General features: G+C 38.6%; 1 protein-coding gene across 7 annotated transcripts in view; it reads left to right on the top strand.

The window, feature by feature from the left end:
• Positions 1-22,945, top strand: part of ENPP2 (ectonucleotide pyrophosphatase/phosphodiesterase 2) — a 68,130-nt gene extending 45,185 nt beyond the window's left edge. For 5 of the 7 annotated variants that reach the window (XM_021387317.1, XM_021387320.1, XM_021387321.1 and 2 more), the window contains exons 12-25: positions 3,190-3,301; positions 4,681-4,806; positions 6,974-7,005; positions 7,797-7,924; positions 9,471-9,558; positions 9,702-9,789; positions 10,646-10,818; positions 11,095-11,146; positions 12,607-12,743; positions 13,186-13,321; positions 14,461-14,538; positions 16,899-17,031; positions 17,645-17,801; positions 22,334-22,945. In XM_021387317.1, the coding sequence (XP_021242992.1) occupies positions 3,190-3,301; positions 4,681-4,806; positions 6,974-7,005; positions 7,797-7,924; positions 9,471-9,558; positions 9,702-9,789; positions 10,646-10,818; positions 11,095-11,146; positions 12,607-12,743; positions 13,186-13,321; positions 14,461-14,538; positions 16,899-17,031; positions 17,645-17,801; positions 22,334-22,504 (1,611 nt within the window). In that variant the 3' untranslated portion in view covers positions 22,505-22,945. The remainder of the gene's footprint in view (positions 1-3,189; positions 3,302-4,680; positions 4,807-6,973; positions 7,006-7,796; positions 7,925-9,470; positions 9,559-9,701; positions 9,790-10,645; positions 10,819-11,094; positions 11,147-12,606; positions 12,744-13,185; positions 13,322-14,460; positions 14,539-16,898; positions 17,032-17,644; positions 17,802-22,333) is intronic. The other 2 variants (XM_021387319.1, XM_021387323.1) reach the window with 1 other exon arrangement.

Genomic DNA, 24,326 nt, shown 5'->3' with positions numbered 1-24,326 from the left:
CATGGGAAGACACTACTAGTGTTGCCAGCCCTCATTAACTCCCCAACTCTTGGGAGCCTGGTGATTATTTGAGACTCTATGCCTAGTTGTCCGGGTTCTGGAGAGGTCTTGAAAACATGACTCATAAAATCTAAAAGGGAAAGAACTTGTAAAAGTTGTTTCAGAAACAATTACTTTAAAACTAGTTAGTGACTTTGGAGTGCAAGCGATTCTTGATAACATGATTTCTGAGTGCAGTGTATTTACAGTGGAAATGGTGCCTAAGTCTGTTTTCACTAGGCAAATGTCAGATGGGAATTGCTTTATTAGGAAAAGATGCAAGTGAATGAAAAAGCGTGTTCCTTATTATACTGTCTTTCTCCACCTGGCAGTAAGTAAGCACGCTGTCAGGGGTGGTAGACCACTTCAGTATTTCTTTCAGTTTGAAATTTTAAGTAAATAATTCAGAAATGTAAACAACCAAAATATTTCTCCTTTAGGCTTCAAACAAAAAACCTTGGCACACTCCATTGCTTCCTAAAAACGCTATAGGCACTCTTCTCGATAGCATTTTTGTGGATGTGTTTTTTAACTTGTTGCATGATCAAACTTAATTATTTTGAGACAGATTCAGGAAGCGTGAAGGGGAAGACAGGGACACACCAAGCTTCAAGAACATTCAATGCAGACTTACTTGAGAGGAGAACTTATAACTGCTGTGGATGATATTGCTATTACTCATTAATTTACCTTCCCAAGTTTTAGCCCTCTGGCATAAACCTGCAGTATTCCTACTGATGTGAGCATATACAGCTCTCCTTTTTCTTTCTTTGTTTTCCCTTCTGTGAATGAAAAGGTCGTACAAACTTCGTATCCCTAAAGAACTCTTCTTGATAAGCTTACCGTGAGTTTACCGCTATTATTTTGAAGAAAAAAAGAAAAACCACAAAATACATTACATGATGTTTCCCATCCTATCTGCAAATTCATCATCTGGTGCTGATTGGTAAGGATGGAATACAGTACAGTTTGGATCCTACCAATTAAAATAGTGAAATTTCTTCTTCCTCCTAACAAAGGTTCTTCTAAAGGAAAACTCAGGAGAGAATCCAATTGTATGATACAGATCTCTTAGTACTTAGATATCCATGTATCTTGAAAGATAATATGCTTTCATACAGCTTTCCAAAGCCCTGATATCAACATATTGGGTAAAGAAAAGTATATGCAATACTTACTTGTTCACCAGTAACTGTTCGGAAGTTGCCTTTGGGGAAAAACATGAGCTGTAAGAACAGCACTTCAACACAAATTGCCCGAATGTGCCACCTACAGCCTTAGGTTGCAGAGACTAGTTGAGGAACCGCCTGAGTCGGGTAGACTAATAAAAGCTAACTGATCTTAACAAATAGAGAGAGAATGCAGAGAGATAAGTAATACTACTGAGGACTGTTCTCTGAGCTACTCTGAACATAGTCAAAGTAGTAAAAACAGCAAAGTGAGTTGTGGATTTCATTTTTTTTTTCATGCGTGTCTTGTTTATTTTAAGAATAGAAATTTTAATTTATATTGACTATTATACATTTTCAGAAATGTCTCTGCAGACTTGCAGATGAAATTGAGAAAGAGGGTAGTTAAATAAAATTACCGTTAATGACGAATTCTTGAAATCTCTGGAAGCCTGCTGACAAAAGTAAACAGAAAGGGGAAATCCACCTGGCTTTCCAGTTTCCCTAAACTAGCTTTGGATTCAGAGTAAAAATTGTATTTCCTTATAAGATTGATGTTGTGCAAACAGAATTTCATAAAAAGTTTGCTCTCACTCTTTGAAGAGTTGATAGTGAGAAAGTGCTGCTGCAAGAGGCAATTTTTTTGCCATTTTTTCCTTGTATTTTTTCCATTTTAACTTGAACTGTTCCATGATTTTAACAAAACCAACTACTTATTCTTTCCTGATTTCAAATATTTCCAAATATCACCTGTTACTTGGACCTCTTACATAGTTTATTGAAACGATTCCTCCTGTCTTCCACCAGTCACTTCTTTGTCTACTTATAGTTCCAGGTGGGAGTTGACATTTCCTGTCTAATCTTATACACTATCAGGCTCGTTTAACATCCATCCCTTAATGATTCAGGCAGAGGGAGAATTTCTGAACTATTGCTTTCTGGGTCATACTAAAGTGGTGTTTCTTCTCAGAAAATTATGCCAAAATTTTGTTTTTTTCTCATCCAAAATTTGTTAGCTTTCTGTATTTCATTGGAAGAATATTTGTACCAGCCAAATCAAACTGTCTATATACAGTGACAAGATATATCTTCTTCTCAAAACCAGAGCAAAATCCAAGTCTTCTGCTTAAAATCTTACTTTAAAACATCTTCCTTCTCTGTTCCACCCAGTAAAAATGTTTCATTTTCTTATAGCTAAAATCACAATCCCATTAGTATGTCTTGGTGTTTTATGTTTTCTTTCTTAAAGAAGCTTGAATTAAGAAATCACAATACTGTATCTGTCTTCTGGGACCTGCTGACACTTTTGCCAAAACTATCACTTGAGATTTTGGAAACTGTTGGCTTTGAAGATGAAGAATGCTCCCTCCAAGCTCCATGTGCTACTCAAGAGACTTGCATGTCGTCATCCTAGTGTCAGAGGTCCTTTGAAGTGAATTCCACTAACTAACTTGGTATATGAATCCTAAATCCAAAGCTTCATTTCATGTTTTGACTAAACCATTCACACAAAATAGCCATTTAGAAGGAGTTGTTTATCTATGAGAAGCAAACTGAAATTCAGTCTTACGTGTATTTTTCTAATATTTATACATCACTTTACGAATGCGTGTATGTCACTGGGAGGCCCAGATCAGCCATAAAGATCTTCTGCTGTCTTGTGACAGCATCTCAACAGGGCTTTCTCATGTTGCAGTAGATGTTTAATGCTTAATCTAATGGTTGGCAACCCTGTCTGTGATAGGGGGTTCGGAATTAGGTGATCTCTGAGGTTCCTCCCAACCCAACCCATTCTATGATTCTATGATGAAAATGGAAACAGTGCAGTAATTGTAGTTGTAAAAGCTCAGCCAAGGTTTTGCCTCTTGACCTGGATGTTGTCACATCAGAGTTCTGCCAAAGGACCTTCACTTGTAGTAGAAGGAGGAACGTTACAATGACAATTAACTTTTTTTTCTCTCCTTTCTACATATTTGTACAGATGATGGTAAATCCCCTGAGAGAGATTGACAAGACAGTAGGACAACTAATGGATGGACTGAAACAGCTGAAACTACATCGATGTGTCAATGTCATATTCGTTGGTGATCATGGTAAAATAAACAAATTATTCATCAATATATGAAGGCTTGCACAGTGTAGCTGTACTTACAATAGGTAGCTTAAATGAAAGTTCAGTTCAAGATACTTCTGTGCTGATTTTTTTTCCCAGTAGTTTAAATACCAAACCACAGCCAGTCAGCGTAGACTGGTAATTCTATTCTCCTGTTTGTCCTTGGAGGACACTTCTCTTTCACATCAGAGATCTGGGTATTTATATCTCCATTCAGAGTCTCTCAAAACTTGGCATTTTCAATATGACATCCAAGTACAACTCTCCTTTCATGTATTGGAACACCATAATATGCCTAAAATAATCCTTTTGTAAGTTTTTGTAGTAGAAAACAATTTAGTAGCATTGTTCCCTTTTTCATGAGGAGAGAAGTGGAGCATAAGAGCAAGACATTTCTTAAGACAAGTTATTCTACTAGAAGAAAGACTAATATCTGTAAGGAGCTGTGTCCAGCTTCAACAAAAAATGTCATCAAAGTAGTGAGGAAGGTGGAAAAACAGTCAAAAGTTAATTTTGGATCAGATGAGGAAGCAGATATATTATTGGTAGAGTGGTAGGTCTCTCCCTCTTTTTTTCTTTTAACTCAGAAGAAACTTTGCAATGAGAATAAACAGCAAAGCCAAAAGAAAATTTTATTAAGGAAAAAATGTGACCATGTTTGAGAGAAACCTGCTTTTTTGTAGCACTGTAGCAATCCTACCAAAAGCCACAAATTAATCATGCATTTGTAAGGAATTCTGTTTAAGTCTTTATCTAGGAACGTCACACAAGAACAGCTAAATGAGCAATAAAATGGAATATGCCTTCTTTCTGGCCTTGGGGAGAGAAGGTTAAGGGGCAGGAAGAATTTCCAGGGGAGGTAGTGTTGTGCTGAACGGACTGTGACTGGCAACACATTCCTCCCCACCACAAGTGACTGTAGGAGAGAATTGTTTATCTGTGGCTGCCTTAGAACAGACCACCAACAGACAATACCTTTTGTGTACAACTTCTCTTAAAATCCTTTGTTTAAAAAAAAATCAACAACCCCAAAGAAGTGCACTAAACTAAAAACAGACTTTGATTTTTCCATGAGCTCAGCCTGAAGATGTGTCAATGCACACATGGTAGATGTGGTGCCTGTTGCTACAGTGTTCAGTGTTGAGACTGGTATTTCTCTTGTGTAGGCAAGTACTAAAAGCACCCTTAATTTGGCTTCTGTCAGTGGCTGGCATTGGAACTAGATGACTGGAAAGAACAAGAATAAGATTTGTCACCCAAAGGAAAAAAATGAACAGCCAGTTTGGGGTTTCTTTCTGTGCTGTTTTGGAAAACATGTTTATTTTCAAGCTGGATTAAACTTGTATTTTCCTTCTGCAGGGATGGAAGACACTACTTGTGAAAGAACTGAATTTTTGAGCAATTATCTGTCCAACGTGGAAGATATCATTCTGCTGCCTGGATCTTTAGGGAGAATTCGCCCGAGGTCTAGCAATAACCTAAAATGTAAGTTAATTTAAATATACTTCTTATGTCCTGAGAACTAGACTCCATCCTTTCCTCGGGATGAAGTATTCCAAAGGATGTATGTTTGCAGTTTGTTGGTGGGACATTCACAATGGAGCTCACTGAAGATCAGCTGTATTTCCCATCTGTACTTCACAGACGCTACAGTGTCAGAGCTGTGTCAAGTGGGTAACTGAAATGTTCTGGGTTAAAAATCACCTATTTTGGTAAAGACAATCTTGAAGCCAGTTTCATACAGCAGTGTACATGTCATTGTAAGTTTATTTATGCACTTCTTCCCTCTGTCAGTGAAAACGGGACTTGACGGAGCTCAGTAGTGCATGGATTGGATGTAAGGAAAGAGTCTGATTCTATTTTGAACTAATGGAGAAAGTTAATTGCTAATTTTGAGTTCAGCTTCTTCATGCTTTTGGCATAAATGAGGAACAGAGCAGGTTGCTAAATAGCAGCAGACCAGGGATGTTGAAGGATATAGGGGAACTGTAGAGCATGCATTCAGACTTTATAGTAATAGTAAATTTTTTTTTGTGAGAAACTCACCCTGACTTGGTGCTCAAGGTTATCTGATCTTCAACATGCTCAGGAATCAGACAGGAGTCCTCTGGTGAAACTTAACTCTGATTTAAGACAGTACTGTCCCAGCTGTCCCTCTTTTGCCCTGATTCCCCTCCAGGGATGCACTGCCACAGCAGACCTTGTGCCAGTACCATGACCCCTCTGGTTCTGTGTACTGGGGCAAACCTTGCTTTGCCAGTAGTTTAAGCTAACAATCAGACAGTGAAACTTATAAATTAACCATAAGTAACTTTGTTGTTGCAAACTGTGCTACAAGGATGATGACTTTTGGAAGAGGGGAAGATCAGATAAGTGGGATGTCCTATTGACCCATCATAGCAGTGTACATATACGTAGGCTGAGGGCAGATTTTACAAAAAAATTGGACTTCAAAGATGAAACATTGCTAGAATGATAGCAGAAATAATAGGAATGTGGTTAATCTTTTAGATACTTATTTATTTATTTTATTAGCAATGAATTTATCTGGATATTTATGCTCTAGGAATACGGAAGAGGTGTGTAAAAATCTGTTGGAAATAGTGTGTACATTGATGCAATGTAGTCTTATGCTAGCGTAAGACTGAATTTCTACTCTTCAGTCTGCTAAAAATTTATATTTCTGTTCCTCTGAGAATGTTTTTTTGAGGATCTTTCAGTCTTTGAATTCCCAAATTGCTGAGCAAAGTTAGTTTTCTTTGGAGGATGAATGGCAGTATCTTTCAAAAAGATCAACTAGGCTGATCTCTGAGTCATACTTCATGTTTTCCTGCAACAGTTTTCCTCTTTTGGCCTCTGTCCACAGCTTCCTTGTTGGATATTTGCAGTCACATGTAAATCATCCATTTGAACATAGAACAAAGGATATTTCTTGACTTTAGAACTGGAGTTTACCTCCAATAAATGCCAAACCAACAGCTTTTTTATTCCTTTTTTGCTGTCCTATTCCATGATACTGCATCAAGACCTGCAGTCACTCCTGTGCCATGGAAAAGCCTGCAGCTTGTTTTTAGGGATTAAATGGAGCTCATTTCAAGCTCAGCAACATCATGTTTTCAGCAATGAAACCATAATAGTTAAGCAAGAGGTTTTCTCCTCCTAAGATTTTGTCTTTACTTTTTTTCTTTCCCTCAGGACTGAAAAAATGAGTGAAATACTAAGAGACAAAAAATGCAACATATTTATTTTACTTTTTTTAAGGAATCATGTTGTTGCATTCAAATGTGTTTTCAAAATCTTCCAGGGAGGATGGATGGTTTTGTGTTTTGTATTTTGTATATTAAAGCAATCATAAGACTTGAAAATTGTATTTTCAGAAAATAGAATAATTGTTCAGCTAAGGCCCAAATCATAAAACAGTGAGCAGAGTTACCTGAGCAACCAAAATATCATTAAGTAAGGGGTAAGAGGTTAAACTTGGTTTATATTCAGGATATCCCACCTGATGTATTCTTTTAGTAAATATCAGCCAACCTCTAGGAAGGACCCTTCTATAAAAATATATTCTTACCTTGTCTTCTGCAAATTCCTTATTTTTTTAATACTTTTTTCTTTTTTTTTCTTTCTCTCTCTTTTTTTTTTTGCTTAACAGATGACCCAAAAGTGATTGTTGCCAACCTTACAGTAAGTATTTAGCACTGCTCACTTTGTGTCCTAATTTGGGGCATTATTCAACATTCCCTCCTCACTCTTTAGGTAGGAAAACCAACCATTAACATGAATGAAGTGTTAAATGGTACCCTTCATGGGTGCAGATTAATGTTTGTCATAAATTCCACTGTTTGCTGCTGTAGTAGCTTTCATAACATTTTTGTGTAGTGCAGAGCCAGAACCTCCCTGACGGTCGTGACTCCCTGAATTGAGTCTATTTATCCGTTCCTTCAGAAATGGAAAATAATCTTTTAGGGTAAATATTTTACTAGCAATTTGAAGATGCTGAAAAAGTTCATTTGATAGCCTTCAACCATAACCCTGCTCTTAATGGAAACAAGTGTTTTAAATAAAAACTGTTTTTTTTTTTTTTTTTTTAAATCAGATTAACTAACCAGACTGCTTTAAATATATCTGCAGATGAGATGTATTTTCAGCATTTATCTTTCCTCTGAAATTTAATCTTTGGTTCAGTTAGCTCACAGATGAAGAATTTTATTCTTAAGTAAGCATGACATTTTACATGATGCTTTCAAAAAGACTTCCATGAGAATGAAATTTTCCAAAAATCTTTTGATTAGTCCATGTGCCCTGGTTTTATGTAAATATTGCACAGAAATAACTGAATCATGTACTCTAGACGTACACATTGTTTCCAAGACATCATCAATAATGCACTTAACAGCTTGATTTCTGTACTTCAAGGTTTCATGTGCCTCTGAGCTAACTGACGGCGGTGTCATCTGTAACCATTTATTTTTCAGTGCAGAAAGCCAGACCAGCACTTTAAGCCATACTTGAAACATCACCTTCCTAAACGCTTGCACTATGCTTACAACAGACGAATTGAGGATGTCCACTTACTGGTCGATCGCAAGTGGCATGTAGCAAGGTAAACTTTGATTTCAGAGCATTTTTCTTTCTGAGAAAACAACACCTGGAACTACTTTGTCTGCCAGTTTCCTGCTCCTGCCACCTGGGAACAGGAGGACTTTTGAACTCCTGGTGGGGTTCAGTCACATCAGTTTCAGGGTCTCAGCTTGGAAAAATCAGTAGTTGGATAAAAGAGAGAAACTCAGATTAGTTTCCTTCCCCAAACAACTGTGTTTTTTGACCAATTAGCTCATACATAGGAACCGATAAGTTTAGTTTAGTTTTAGTAAGGTGCAAACTTATTACAACCAAGTAGTGGGGAATCTGGGAGAAGTGGAGAAGTTAGGGTACAAGAGGCTGAGTGGATGTACAGGGTAAATGGAAAGAAAATTGAGATACTCACAGAGTGAATGAAAGCCTGAGAACATGTGGAAGTTTATTATAGGTTCACCACCGAAATGCCTGCATTGTATTGTGTTGCAAAATAAATCCACAGCTAAACAGGATGCTTTATGTCAAAGCACACCCTGTTTTGGCTTTTCCTTTGCCATTTGCTTCTGAATTTTCAGTTATAAAACATGGACCATTTTTAATACTCTTGGTTAAAAATGATGGTGCAAAAACAAGTTGGCACTTTGTGTACAGAGTGAGCAGAAGAGGAATTGCCTTGGTTTATGAGTTGCATGCCCTTTTCTGATTTAATGTATATTGCTTTGATCTTTTGCCACATTTTATATTACAGTAGGAGGACGACTGGCTCTTAATGCATAAAGCTGACTCAGTTGTTCCTGGAAGATGACAGAGATTTTGGCATATGCCACTCTGTTATGAGCTTTAAATTATGGTAATTTTCTTTGCCTATTTAGCTGCCAGGCAAACACACGGTGTGTTGTAAGTGCCTTCTGACATCTGTGCATATCTTCCTGTGAATTATGCAAGGATCACTCTGCTGAAGCAGTGAATGAGAAACTCCAAATGCTTTCTTGCATAACACCCCTAGCCAGTTGGCCATTTGCCTTGTATAGTTTCTGTGCCTAGGATTCACGTACATTTCAAAGAAGTAGACTGAATTTTAGGCCAATAAAAATTTTTAGTTTTAAGCATTTTACTGAAATTGATGGGATTGTGCTGGAGGGCCCAAGTTTATTATATTTTTATTAATCACCTCACCCATTTTCCAGTATTTATTTATTAATTATATGTTCTGAAATCTTGCTCTCCAGTGATCTATTTGTTAGTGTAACTGTAATTAATTGTATACTCACAGACAGAAAAGTGGTTGTTTTTGACCTGGTTGCTGTAGTAAAAACTCCAGTAATTTACAAGGCCAGAATCAAACTTTTGCAGGGCATAATTTTAGTACAGATGAATAAATGAACTTGTAGGATAATCGAGTCCACTGCATGGATTGCTTATACATGGCCCTGGTCAAAACAAATGCAAAAAAATGCTCAGGAACAAGTTGATAATTATAATTCTTATGCTACAATACTTATTTTTCACATGTTTTGTAAAACAGTATTCAAGCATAAGCTGAGAAAATAGCTAATACCTTTTCAATTTAGGAAAGCTGTGGATGTTTACAAGAAACCAACAGGAAAGTGTTTCTTCCATGGAGACCACGGCTATGACAACAAGATAAACAGCATGCAGGTACAAGCAATGCAGTAATCTTTACAGAAGTGTTGTTAAGCCAGAAGATATTTGAGATGTCTAAAATGTAAATATTCACTGAAATAAACCCTATGATTTAAAGTTGTTCTTTTGTATTCTTCTCTTTTTTTTTTTTTTTTAAGACTGTCTTCATAGGTTATGGACCTACATTCAAATACAAGACCAAAGTACCTCCTTTTGAAAACATTGAACTTTACAATGTCATGTGTGGTAAGCTACCTGTTTGAGGAATTGTAAGAGAAACATGCTGCTTTAACCAGAAGGGTTTATTTAGACACCTGTGAGCTTGGGCCCTGACTCCCTCCCAGTGTCCCTTCCCCAGTCTCTCCTTCCCAAACACTTACAGAAAGCATTTCTCAGGGGCCTGGGCTTGCTCTGCTCTAGCAGCTTGCCAATAAAACATATTAACATAGTTCTGCTGCATGCAGCTTGGCAGAGATCAAATACGTGCCACTACAGTGTGTTGTGTCCACACTTCATTAATCTAGGAAGGAGGCTTCTGTACCTGGATGCCTCATGTAGCATTCAGGGGCATCACTCAGCTTTCTATGGCGTCTCCTCATATTATTACATTTCCTAAACTTTTACTGTAGCCATGAAGTAGAATCTGATGATATATGATGATATTCTGTACAATCTTTTATTTAATAATGATTTAACAAAGGAATAAAACTTTCTAGCTGAATGTATAATTAACTTATTTTTTTTTCAAACATGAAGTACCAAAAAGGCAGTTATCCCATATGTGTAAAGCAGGTCACTAATAACACTGTGTTCCAGGTGATTGGTCCATAGGTTTGTATTGGAAAATGCAGTAGTTATAACAAAATGATTTTCCAGAGTCTTCATGCAAATTAACCTTCTTTTCACTAAGTCTGCCACGCTATTTAGGCAGGATTTGCAATGTTATGTTTTGGATTAGCGTTTGTATTACATTAAAAACATTCATTAGCATGGCACAGGTGTAAACAGGATTGCAAATAAATATCTTAGCTAAGTATATTTACTGCTAAATATGTATGTTTCCAGTCTAACCATCATTAATTTACCTTGGGTGTTTTCATAGATCTGCTTGGATTAAAGCCTGCTCCCAATAATGGCACCCACGGAAGTTTAAATCACCTGCTACGAGCCAATGTTTATAAACCAACTGTGCCAGATGAAGTTGCTAAGCCACTCTATCCTGTAGCTCTACCTTCTGCATCAGATTTTGATATAGGATGTACATGTGATGATAAGGTAGGTGTTAGCATCTGTTGATTCTCCCACTATTAGCCATAATTGCCTAATAAAGTTTATAGCCATTATAGCTATTCCAAAAGTGTTTGATCTGCAAGAATTCCCCAGATCCTTCCTGTGAGATGTTCTGTGCACTTCTGGAACAATTATTGCTTCCTGGAAAACAAGAAACGAAACAGTTGTCTTTGTTTTATAGCATTAGTTTTGTTTTGCTAGATGCCTAGTAAAACAAGATGCTCCAGTGATCTTAATCTTGTTCTTTTTTCTATTCTTGAGAAGAACAAGTTGGATGAACTCAACAAGCGCTTTCATGTCAAGGGAATGGAAGGTAAGAGCTTGGTGCCTCAGTTATTAAAAGCTATTTCTGTTTTCTTTTGCAAGTTAGTTTGCATCACTGATACCAAACAAATTTCGGTTTAATTTTAGTTAATGTGTAGTAAATCAGCTTTTTGGATAACTGTCAAAAAAGCACACAGACATATATGAATTATGCGTGTAAGACTAACTGCTGCTTGCACTACAAAGTGCACACTACCTTTTGCTGTGATCAGAACCAAAGAATTATCAAAGTGAGACAAGTTTTAGTTCTTTTTTATCACTGTTAGAAGGTTTAATCTCTCTGTGGAAGCAGAGAAGGGAGGAAAAGAGAGGGAGCATGAAGCAGTGATCCGTTTAAGCACAAGCAGTTGATGGCGTAAGAAATACAGACCATGTCTGCACACTGGTTTACCAGCATTGATTGGGCTTAAGTTTCACCAGGTCATCAGTGGAAAGGACAGTGCAGCTTCTTTGACAACTTCTGACTGAATTGGTTTTTAGTGTGTGGGTTATCCACTGAACTTTCATCAAACAAGTGCACAAGCAGTCCTTGGTTCAGGGATGCTCAGTGCAACTTTCTCTTTTTAACATCCTATAAAAATATCTTCTATTTGGACTCAAACACTAATAAAACATGCCCTTTTCTTTAAGGTTAAATGCCTATCTATGAACAGTGTTTAGGCTGGTTACTTCATTTCTATGTTTTGATTTCCAAAAGCAAGCCAAATCTTTTTCCCAGTTGGTTATCAAAATCAATGAATCATGCAGCACATTACAAGATTAGCCAGGAAATTTGTTTTTCTTCTATCTTGTTTAATGATGGTTTTATCTTTTTCTAAGCAAAAATTATCAGAGGTATCTAGTGACACTTAACCATAACATATCAGCACAGAAGAACAGAAGAACAGAAGAAAAGCAAATTTTGTAGAGTTGGAGGTGTCTTTTGTAGCCAAGGTTAGGAAAAGGGTTTTTTGTTTTGTTTTAATTTGATATTGCTGACAGAAAATAGCATGTAGGTCTTCAGAATATCATCTGTATCAGCCAAGTGAAAAAAAATACTCTTTTATTGAGTAGGCTCCCTTGCCTTCCTTTTGTGAAGGACCTTGTGTTTTACAGAAAACAGAGGAAGAAGAGAAAAACAGGAAAATTGAGACAGTGAGTGATAGGATGATGGCAGATTTAAGGCAACAAGAGAAGTGATTTCCACCTCATGTGTTTCAAAAGTAAGCACAGAGATCCTTGTCTCCTGTGCCTGGAGAAACATTCTTCTTCCATACTACAACTCCAGAAGTCTTTCAATTGCAGAAAAAACTTGTAAGCCCAAATTGAATTTTGAGCCTGGAAGTGGGATCTCAACCAAAACTATTGAAGAACAGCTACTCCCTATGTTACAGGATATCTTTAGCAGTTTTTTTTTCAACTTTAAGGTTTTGAGTGATAAATTTAAGTTTAACTTCTTCTGATTTGTAGAGAAGCATCTTCTGTATGGGCGCCCTGCAGTGCTGTACCGCACGAAGTACAATATCTTGCACCACCATGACTTTGAAAGTGGCTACAGTGAAACATTCCTGATGCCTCTCTGGACATCCTACACTATTTCCAAACAGGTTGGTGCTGTCTTTTCTCTTGGAAATTGCTTAAAAAATTCTTGGGAGGTCTATTTGCTACCTATATTCTTGAATTTGTAAAAGTCCCCTTTCCCAAGTAGATTTTCTGATCAGAAATTATCCCAAGTACCACTGAAAATAATATCAAAATCTTTGATTCTTTTAGAAGAAAAGCGTTGTTAAGGCAGATTATTTGAATATTTCTTTTCCTGTTTTCATTTTTTTCCTAAGCTTTTCTAAATGGGAATTTGTCTTCCTAATTTATTTAAATCAACTACTACATTTGAATTTCAGCTACCTGCAGGGGGGGTGGACTTGGTTGTAGAGCTGGGGTGTGGATCACTGTACTCCACATGATGCCTTACAATCTGTAGACTACAAGATGCTGTTTTCTTTTATCTATAAGTGCTGGAATTACATTTCTTGTCACTGCTCAATGCAGGCAGAGGTATCTGGTGTCCCGGAGCACCTGGCCAGCTGTGTGAGGCCCGATCTCCGCATATCTCCGGGAAACAGCCAGAGCTGCTTAGCCTACAGAGGCGACAAGCAGCTCTCCTATGGCTTCCTCTTCCCTCCTCGTAAGTTCAGTAGCAAGTCTACAGAATTCAAGGATTTGAAATAATTTCTATGCATGACACTTCATTTTATTTTTTAAATGTTTACAATTTTCTGTTTAACTGCGGAAAACCTTAGGTATGAAAAAATCCTCAACAGATGTAAAGGGAGTCAAGGGGTTTTTGAGATTGTTGAGAAAGAATATAGGTAGGAACTGTCTGATTTCCCAACATCCTGAGGTGATTTCTTCCTTCACAATGCCCTTTAATCAGAGGACCCGATTCTGCACCAGCATCATATATGATGGGATGGATATATTATTCTTGCTGCATGTGTTCAGGACCAAGGGCTGAATGCCAGAAGTTGCCGTCATGACTGTGACCTCTCACTTTCACAAGACTGGAGAGATACTCCAAACTGGTACAAAAACTTCAAACAAACTTCATGCACAAAAATGATGAAGTGTACCACTTGAGTTAACAAAAATAAAGGTGGAGGCAGAGTTGCACAGAGTAGGAACACAAGCTAGAAGAAGACAATCTTCAAAAGCTGGCCCTTTAATGTCAACAGACCTATACTGGCATATATGAGCTTGAAATCTAGTCAGTTCATAATTTGGACTTCACACAGCAGGAGAATAAATATATTTAATGTATAAATCCATATTAGGCTGTTGTATAGTGTAAAAATAAAATAGAATTCTACCATCTCCTAGAAACAGTGCTAGTTGAAAATCTCTGTAAATGAGTGTCCCGAGTTATGGCGCAGTTATATTTGTTAAGTCTTGGAAAAAGCTGTAGATTTACTAAATTTTCATGGCAACAACTAAATGTTCATGTACAGCAACTTTGCTGTATCACAGGTGTGAACTTCATTGCTCTGCCTTCCTTAATCAGTGGCTGAAATAGTTTGGAATGGATTGCTGATGTAGAATTACTCATGCTGCAGGCTTGCTCAGAGCTAGAAGATAATCCCACAGCCCTCTGCCTATAACCTGTGTGACTGTTCTATGAAAGCACACAGAGCAGCTGACTTCTGTTTTGACGACAGTATTCCTTTTGATTACTCTCTGAAACCACTTTTGAAAAATTTTTATGTTCTTTGAATTTTTATGTTCTTTGAATTCTGACATTTCATCTCATTAGTATTTTTCTTTTTTCAGAACTAAGTTCTTCTGCAGAAGCAAAGTATGATGCTTTTCTGATAACAAATATCATTCCAATGTATCCTGCTTTCAAAAGTAAGTGTTGTTTCTATGGCTTTGCCTCTTTTTCCCAAGCTTGTATCATTTTTTAAAAAATGTCTGTTGAACTATGGAATGAATGGATAGGAGAAGTTTAGACCATAAATCCAATTACCTCTAGCTGGCAAATAATACACATGAGAATCTTAGTTCAAGGCATAGGCTCTATGTACCACAAGAAATACTTAAGTTTTCAGGAGGGTTTATTTTCCTTGCTGCTGGGCTAAGAGCACAGGCATCGTCAGTTCTGTAGTTCAGCAATTTTGCTGAAGTGCCAAAGTAACTCAGTTTGTGCAAAACCACTCAGATTTTCTCATTTGTAGCCCCAGTTTGTGCAGAATGTACTCAGGCAATGTGTTTTTACTTCTCAGCTGGACTAGTCTGGGAGTGTGCACTTAGCATGTCGTAGTTCAGAGACAAGTGGCATCTGGATCACCTTTGATTTTTCTATCCCTACGCTTAGAGGTAGACCAAAAATTTTTATTACCTTTAAAGAAAAAGGAAAAAGAAACCAATTTATGGAAAGTAAGGAATGACTTAAAACCAACTGAAACTTTCAGTGCTGCAAGGATATAGTATTAAAGTTCCTTTTGTCTGAACATCACTTTTCTCTCTAGCGTTGCCAAGAGGTAGGAAAACCGTCAAACTATTCTGGTGGCATTTTTGGCTTGGCAGGAATTGGGAAGCCTTGAAAGAATCTCAAGGGCCCATTCTTGTGAGATTTCCAATTCAGATTTTAGGCCAGGGAGGTTTGGATAAACATCAAAGCCAATGGGAGGCTTTTTCTTTTTAACCTAAGAAGAGTGTTTTTAACTGCAAAACCTCTGAGTAGGAACAAATGGTGATGTTTGCTGGAAATTTGAGCAAAGGCAGACTTAACTGATTAGAGAACAAAGTTATTGGGGATTTCCCACTCTAAAATCACTTCATAAAACTGCTTTTTATGCTAATGTTAGTCTACGTAAATTAGCTGAGACACTCATCACGGGAGAACAACACACCACCAGCAGTGCTTTTTATCCCAGTGGTCTCCAACTTCATCACAACTGAGTGAAGGATCACCTGGAAACAAATGCTGTAACTTTTATCACTCCTGGGGAATTATGAACTAATACATTGTGCAGGTTGCAATGCAGAGCTCAGACCGCTCATTACATGGGGCTGTCTTAAGCAGTTCCCACTTTGGTGAAGCTGCAGCATCATGCCCCTGGGCTGTCCCCTCCAGTGCACTGGCATTGCTGTCTGTGTGGCTGCAAGTGAGAAACCAATGGGGGAACTGGCTCAGCTGCAAAAATCTTTCCTTTTGGGGCTATTTTTGTTGTTAAGGCTGATGCGTCAAAGGAGTTAGCAACTGGAAGAGTGGGACTGCCAAGTGGTTACCACAGCTGAGGTTCTTGTTAGACTGTTGCTTGTGGGTGCTTCTGCACCAGCGTGAGCATGGACTTCGGCAAAACACAGTGGGGAAGGAAGTTCCTGAGGCTGGTGCTGCCGTCAGTGCTGGGGAACCATGAGCTAAGCTGTCCGGGCTGGCAAGGCAAAAGTTAACCTTATACAAGTTAGAGCTGTTTTGCTTGTGAACACTTCTGTTAGTGTTAAAATGAAAAGTAAAGAAGAAGAAAAACAATTATGCAACTGGAGATCCTGGTGTGTTTCTCAGTGAGTCTCTGTAAACATCTTGTTAAGATTAAGAAGGTTGTAGTGGGAGAAAGTGTCACGCTCTTCACAAAAATCGTGGTTAAAATTCCCTGCTAGGCAAATCTCTGGCTTAGTGAGATGCTTTGTTATAATTTGGCCATCCTAGACTGCACCTGATTTAAAAGTTGGACTTTTTGTATTCAAGGAGGATTTATGAGAAATAATGTGACGTTTGTATTTTCCCGACTTCTAAAATATTTGGGCTTTGCTTTTAATTGTGGTACTATTTCCTTTTTTGAATTAAAAAAGAAAAAAAGGAAAAAGCAACATACCCAGTAACTAGATAAGGAGGACAAAGGAAATGTTTACAGGAACATTGAAAGTGTGTGAATAGCTGTTTCTGCTGCTGGTGAAGAACAGCAAACTCTCTGTGCGATGTCTAGGTCAATGCCAGCCTTAGAATGGTACCATGCATTTCCTTTATTGCTAGTTGGGAAAAAAATTTCAAGAGAGAACAAAGAAGTCTGAATAGGCTTTATTGACCAAAACAGAATGAAGTTGCAGTAAATCTGTAAAGCTTAGTCTTTGATTTCCTCCTCTATTGTGTGAATGATGCCCACTGGATTTTTATCTTCATGCAAGAAAAGATTATAATCTTGACACGTCTTAACATGTTTATACAAATTTTAGGTTTTTTTTCTTTTTTTTTTTCTCTCCCATAGAGGTATGGAACTATTTCCAAAGGGTTTTAGTGAAGAGATACGCCACGGAACGAAATGGAGTCAACGTTATAAGTGGACCAATCTTTGACTATGACTATGATGGTTTACATGACACACCTGAAAAAATCAAACAGTAAGAGTTTGTATTTAAATTGCTGTTGTTTCTCTTAGTGATAACTTTATCTCAAAGAATTTATTGTTTGCAATTCCTTTAATTTTGGGGAGGAGATGAATTTCCTGGCTCTTTCTGAAATGGTTGTTCTCTGATACTGAATGACCTTGTGGGTAGGACAGGGGAAAAATTAAGGGAATGGCAACTCACCACATAACTCTTCACGTTGGGTTTGGAATGGAGTATTTATTCATCCTTCAGATGAAGCTGATTTATATTCCAAATAATGTTTTCTCAAAAACTCTCTAGAACTTTAGAGTTGCAACTTGGTACCAGAGCACACCATACTGCTACTGAGTTAGACGCTCTATGCTTTTGTTAATTCAGTAAAGCTTTCTCTCTGTTCCCCTGAACTGAAGAAACCTTTCAGCATTGGCATGTGGTATTTCTATGGCACAGTATCAAAACATGAGCTAATTGAAATGCTCATTTTCAGATAAAGCTCATGAATCAAACACATCTTAACAAGTACATGCATCCTCACACGTAGGGGAGGGAAGAACACACTGTTTGTGTATTTTGTCTTCCAAACGGATTAGTTCTTTGTGGATAAATGTTTGCTTTACTTCCCCAGGTTTGTGGAAGGCAGTGCCATCCCTGTTCCTACTCATTACTATGCCATCATAACCAGCTGTTTAGATTTCACTCAGCCAGCTGACAAGTGTGACGGACCACTCTCTGTTCTCTCTTACATCCTTCCCCACCGGCCTGACAACGATGAGAGCTGCAATGTAAGTTTTGCTGCCTGATGGTAAATATTCCCTGGGATATTCCCAGGGAAGATGCTAGTTAGCTATTAGATGATCTTAAATGAAAGTACAGGGTGTTGTCTCTATTAAGCGTCATGTTCAACTCATTACAAGACTACTCCTCCATGACAAATGGGGTAACAGAGAAAATGTGGAACTACTACTGCACCTAAAATTGTCTGGAAGAACTGACATACATTAGGTTGGCTGTAAACAACGTGTGGGCTTCTACATTTTGGCAGACACTGTCAGAGTAACCTCAGGCTGGGAAGAACTGTGTGAGTAGATGTACTGTGCTGGCAGCCAGCCTAATGTTTTTATGGAGGTCTATTTCCGTATGCAGGTACAATGTAATCTGTCTGCTCTGGCAGACTGGATGCATCAGACGGCACGATTACATCCAACCCACACAGTGTTAAAACTATATGCTAAAACCTGCTGAAGGCAGAGTTGCCAGCAGCTCTTGCTGTTTCCAGAGCTTGTCTTGATTCAAGGGAAAAGTTTAGATTCTCTTTACCAGAGAACAAAGATGATGAACCACCCTCCTCATTCCTTTTCTGTCTTCCTTTTGGATGAAAAATCCTGTACTGTAGGAATCTTGGTGAAACACAAAGGCTTCAGTTTGCTCAGAACTGCAGAAAGCTGCACAAATGCCTTGTAGCTGATGGTGTGGCAGGAGAGCCAGTAAGGTCCCCATGAGCTCCGGCACTCTGCAAGGACAGCAGTCCTCCCAGGCAGCTGTATTTAGACTTGTCCTTCCGCCTGAACTTGTTCTCCCATTACACAGCTGTGCGGATTCCTGCACACAGACGCTTCACTATAGGCTGCCAGGAGTCTGTTTCCTGAATGAACGCATTAATGTTATGAATTTTGTATTGGCAGAAAAAGTTAAGACTCCTATTCCAGCTACAAGCAGAAATAGTAATTCCAACTCTGTACACAATTCACCTGGAACACTGTTTCTTTCTCATTCATCAAACATCGCCTGCTTTCAGGTCACTCTTTACAAAACCACACTTTTGGAGCAGTACTACTCTCTTGAGCAGGTCTAGCTTCCCTCCTTTTAGACACTTAAATGTTTTGGGCAGAGATGTCTTCTATCAGAAGGCTTGGAAAGTCCTCAAGACATTTCATTGTGTTTTTATTCTGGCCTGCCTTCATCTGAATGAAGGTCTAGTTGGTGATCTGGAAGTTACTATTTGGCAGTTATCTGTCCTTGTATTTCTGCCTGTCTGTGAGTTTTTCTTCCCTATTTTGTGTGTCATTGTGCTTTTAAACTTCTGAAATCTTTTTTTATGAATGGCTTGGAATAATTTTTACTCTTTGATTTCTTGTGTTCCAACTCAAACTTCTTTTCTCTGTTGGTCATGCTACTTATGGTGTATGTATTTACAGTTCTCAGTGTGACTTCAGTGCTACTATACAAGCTCATTAGCAGCTATTCCTTTATGCTTGACATAATAAAGAAGCACTCTAAAAATATTTAAATGTAGTCCTTGAATGGAAATACAGGCAAGATTTTGCTATTCAAGTACAGTTTGTCTTACTTTTGCACTTGATATTTCATCTCATGTATTCAAAGAAGTGACTGTGTAAAACTTTACATAATTCACGGATGAAATCCTTGGGATAATATAAGAATTTTCCCCTAGCCTCTCCACAGCTTTCTTTTCAGATGTAAAGAAATATTAGCTTTCCTCAGCTCTGCTCTTGTCACACACACTTTCTCTCTCTTCATGCAGCCGTTGGAGAACACCACTACTCTTCTCATTAGAATTTGTTCCATTTCCAAACTGTGTTTATTCATGGTGAGGTTATACCCATTTATTCTTGTGTCAACATTTTTCTATGGCTTAAATAGCCCTTCAGTGGTCTTCTTTGGGATTTATCCCTGCTGATGATTTACGATGATTCTCAAAGCATATACTTTTCTCTGTTCATGGGTGACCAGGATCTTTTATACTCTTCTTGTAAAAGAGGAAGAACATTTTAGTAGCCTTCCTATGTATCTATTCCTGTCTGATTTTTTTTCTGGAACATGAATGAGATAAAGTATTCCAGTTTATACCTCGAAATGGAAATGGTTTTCTTTCCACTTCACATGACTCCTCTGGTACTATCTAGGATTTGCTCCTTCTATAGCTGTATTATAGAGGTGGATCAGAATATAGGATAATAAACCAGCACACCCAGGACCTTTCCTTCTATCTGCTGTTTCACCTGAAAATCTGCCAGCTTAGCAAAAGTTCTTATTGCCAACATGGATAACCAAATTTCGTACTATACCAGGGACTCCCTCATCTGCATCCTGCAGTATGGTATTCCGGTCTTCCTCTGCACTGACAAGAGCTCCCAGTTGCTTTTAGTAGCAAACTAATGACCTTGGCACAAAAAGCATGAAAATACTAAATAAAAATCCTTTCCAAAACCAAAGCTGAAGGAACTACTAGAAACTTCCTCCAGTACACAGTTCCTTTTTTGGTAGAGACTTTAATTTTCTCTTTTAACAAGAAAGTTCCTCACCCACCTATATAACTCTGGTCATCTTGAGCTTTCCAGCTAACAATCTGATATTGGAGAGATGGGTAACACAGCAGTTCTTTTACCTAGAATATCTGATACCTGGATTTTAAGTTAGTCTCCTGTTTTATTGCTGATTTCTATTTACCTCCATGTTCTCAATAGTAATTTTTTCCTTCTAAGACCCACTGTACCACTGAAGTGAGACTAACAAGCAAAGATGAAGAAAAACATATCATTTTCAACATACACACTTCATTTGTTGTTCCACAACAATGTAATACCATGCTAACTGATCACTGTGCTTAAAATCCTTGCTTCTCAAGCTGAGATTTCATGAGCCAGTTATGGAATGGAAAAAATAGTGTGCACGAGTTGACCAATCTTCTAGGCTCATGGAAATGCTATATCACTGGACTTGGTTTAAAACAAACCCCAGAGTCCTGTGAGCTCTGTCCCATGCAGATTTCCTGTTCAGAAGAAGGCTTGAAGATAAGAGATTGCATTTAGGCTTGTTGAGGCCTGTTTGCAGACTAGCAATCTGATTGGCTGAACAGGGCTGTTCTGTTCCTGTGGTTGTATGCTGCCATGTGGTGTTCCTGGAGCATGGCACCACAGATGGAGGAGAAACAACAGGGCATGTTCCCTTCTTTTCCCTCTCAGTTTGGACCTTTTTTTTTAACGCTCCAGATGTGGTTTAGGGCCATGCTACCAGCGTAGAGAGGAATGTGGGTTTGGAGCCGAAAAGCTTCAAAACAAATGAGCAAACGTCATGGACATTTGTTTTAGATCAGCTGGTTGTGACTTAACTAGTACTTCGTGTTCTCTCTGCAAGCGATCAAGCTCACTCTCCTGGGCTTTACAGAGTGACCCATAGACTGGTCTGTGGGACATCTACTGTTTTGGGTAGGCTCTGGCATGACTGTAGCTTATTTTTTATTGGTGTGAGGGTTGTTTTAGAGGGAGACATCCTCTGAGACAGAGGCTTGTTTCAGGAGCAAGCCCAGAAAGACAAATTTTATCAGCTAGATTTCTAGGCCACATGCATGAGCCTCAACCTGAGGCTCAACCCCTCTGTTCCTAACGCATGTCCCCAGCCATGGTACAGATTTACCAGCCTGCAAGGACATAAGGGGAAAAGTCCTATTTGTTCTGTTCTTTTCCCAGGTCTGTTCCCCACCATGTCCCCAGAGGTGCCTGGGACATGACTCTGGGCTGGTTCAACATACTCAAACAGCCTGTAACTGCAGGGTTTTGCAAGGCAGGTTTTTCTGATGTTTTAATGAGACAAATTAGGTTGTGGATGGCTCCAGCATGTGCTGGATCTGGCACAAGGTGTGCAGCAGGGAGCTGATGTGATGGCTGCCTCTGTCTTGGAGCAGTTCCCTAAGGGAGATTACACCCACGCAGTCCAACCCAGTCACTCTGGCAGCAACACCTTCCTGATTGTTTTTCACACTGGCAAATGTCTACTGAAAGTTTTTTGTTGTTGTTTATTTTTTGGCTCTTTTTTTTTTATTATTTTTTTCCTCTCTGTAAATAATATGCGTGTTTTAATAGCAGTATTTTGCAGCTACCAACAAGAGATGTAGTCCCAATTGTGTAATGAATTGAAGTGGTCAACTAACAGTAAGGTGGAAAGATTAAAATAATACTGTGTTAGTTGAGCTGCTAGTCAGATGATAATAATGTTTAACAGCTGGGTACACATGCTAGGGTTTGGGTTTTGGTGATGCAGAACAACTGTTTGATATGAAGCTCTTTCTGTGACATAATTTTTGTCACATTTCTGTGACATAATTTGATGTGGTGATCAATGAATTTTCTAAAGGTGTATGCCTTTTATGAAATACCTGCAACTCGGGATCAACTTTTTCCAGGTGACTGTAGTCCTTGTCAGTTGGGCCTAATGTCTAGAAAAGCTGCCCTTTACTTTCAAAGTTGACCTCAGACATGAAAAGTTATAAACCTTTTTGGTTTTCTTTTCATTCCAGAGCCTGGAAGATGAATCAAAGTGGGTTGAAGATCTTCTTAAGATGCACACTGCACGGGTGCGGGACATCGAGCAGCTCACAAGCTTGGACTTCTTCCGAAAGACCAGTCGCAGCTACACAGAAATCCTCTCCCTAAAGACATACCTGCATACATTTGAAAGTGAAATTTAGCTTTCTAACCTTGCTCAGTGCATTCTTTTATCAACTGGTGTATATTTTTATATTGTTTTTATATTTATTAATTTGAAACCAGGACATTAAAAATATTAGTATTTTAATCTTGTATCAAATCTTTAATATTAAACCCTTGTGTCATTTGTTTTGTTTCTCTAATGTTTAATATAGGTATGTCTCTTGGTTTATTTAGTAGCGCTTGTAATACTGCAGCTTAAGTCCTTACTCCAAGCTTTTATCTGGTGCTGCAGAATTTGATACGTGAATCAAGGAAATATTAATTTCCCATGCTCCTTTACCACACTTTTAGTCCTGTACTGTGTATCAAAATACTGAACATGTAAAATTACATTCATTTACTGTTGGCTATGTGACAGACATATTTAAACCCTATAGACAAATAGCATCTTAAATATAATAAACCACACGTTCAGTTTTTTTAATGTCTTTTGGTTTCCTTTCACAGGGACTTTCAGAGGGATTTGTTCACAGCTGAGTTCTGCTAGATCTTTCATATTCACCCTTCTCAAGAGCTTAGGTTTTCTGGTAAGAGGGATGTCAGGAGCTCAGTTGTCCTGCCCTGGCGCTTAGCAGAGAGACAATATAATGGCACCCACAGTGGTAAGTGCTGGTTAGGTTTTGCTGCAGTGGCAGAGCTGGGAGTGGAGGTAGGCTGGTATCATGAGTTCATCAGGAGTACCCTGCGTTTGGGGCCAATTGGCCGTGCTCTGGAGCTCGTAGGGAGGACACGAGCTGGTAATATCTGCTATTACCCGTAAGGCTGTGTCACATCCCTTCTGCCCCAGTGCTGCTCTGGGCTGGTTCCTGGGTACTCCCACTCCATTGCCCTTTGCTTTGACTTTGAGAGGGGCTTCGATAAGGCAGATGTTGAAGGAGGACATTGCCAAAAATCCAGCAATGGGTTTTTAACTAGGAGGAGGTGAAAGTCTGATTTCCTGTATCTCACTCTCATGGTCATAGTGTGCAGTTTTCTTCTAAGATGAGACTGAGTTCAAGTCCAGATGCCAACCTTCATTCTCAGAGGAACTTCCTTGGCCTGATTGCACATATGTAACGTCTGTTAATGTGAACACCATACAGTGCATGTGATTTACAACTGTCAGATGTTCAAGCAGGCCAAGTCTCTGTTGGCTACTTCTGTGCAGTCAGTCTCGTAATCCTGACAGGCCCCTGCACATGACGCTGATGGCACAGTCCCAAAGCAGTGGAAGAAACACTTGCATACTGATTTCTAGATTATCTCCCGATTTGGCTTGGATTGTTTTTTCTGCAGGGCACATAGTATGGAGCATTAATAAAGACTTGCATTAATGTTAGCGTAGTTAGAAGATATAAAAGATCAATTATTGTGTAGAATATCTGTTGAGGAATTTGGAAAAGCAGTGAAAGCTGAAGCAAGTGGTAGCCCTATTACAAAGCCATCATTTGGGGTTTCAGAGTTCCCTCTCTGCTCCAAAGTGATTTGCATCTGTTTTCTCTTTGAGGGCTGCAAATGCAGGAGAGAAGAGGTGGAAAGCATCTTGGCCACGTACACATATGAATAGTCAGTTCTCCTAAGTACAATTAATCTGCCACAATTTTCACAACTTACATCCTTGTAGCATCCATCTAAGAGACAGTGGTAAACTGGAATTAATCATGTAAACACTGACGATCATCATAATGGTTTCATTCCTTTTACCAGTACACAGTTTTATTATTCCAGGTGCCAAATTCTGTTTAAAATAGATGTGCATGAAATATGAATGCTTTTAAATCCCCCAAACTGTTCGGATGGAAATTCTGATATGAAGCTTTG

The sequence above is a fragment of the Numida meleagris genome, chromosome 2 (assembly GCF_002078875.1).
Source record: "Numida meleagris isolate 19003 breed g44 Domestic line chromosome 2, NumMel1.0, whole genome shotgun sequence".
Taxonomy (NCBI): Eukaryota; Metazoa; Chordata; class Aves; order Galliformes; family Numididae; genus Numida; species Numida meleagris.
This window is presented reverse-complemented; position numbering and strand designations above follow the sequence as displayed.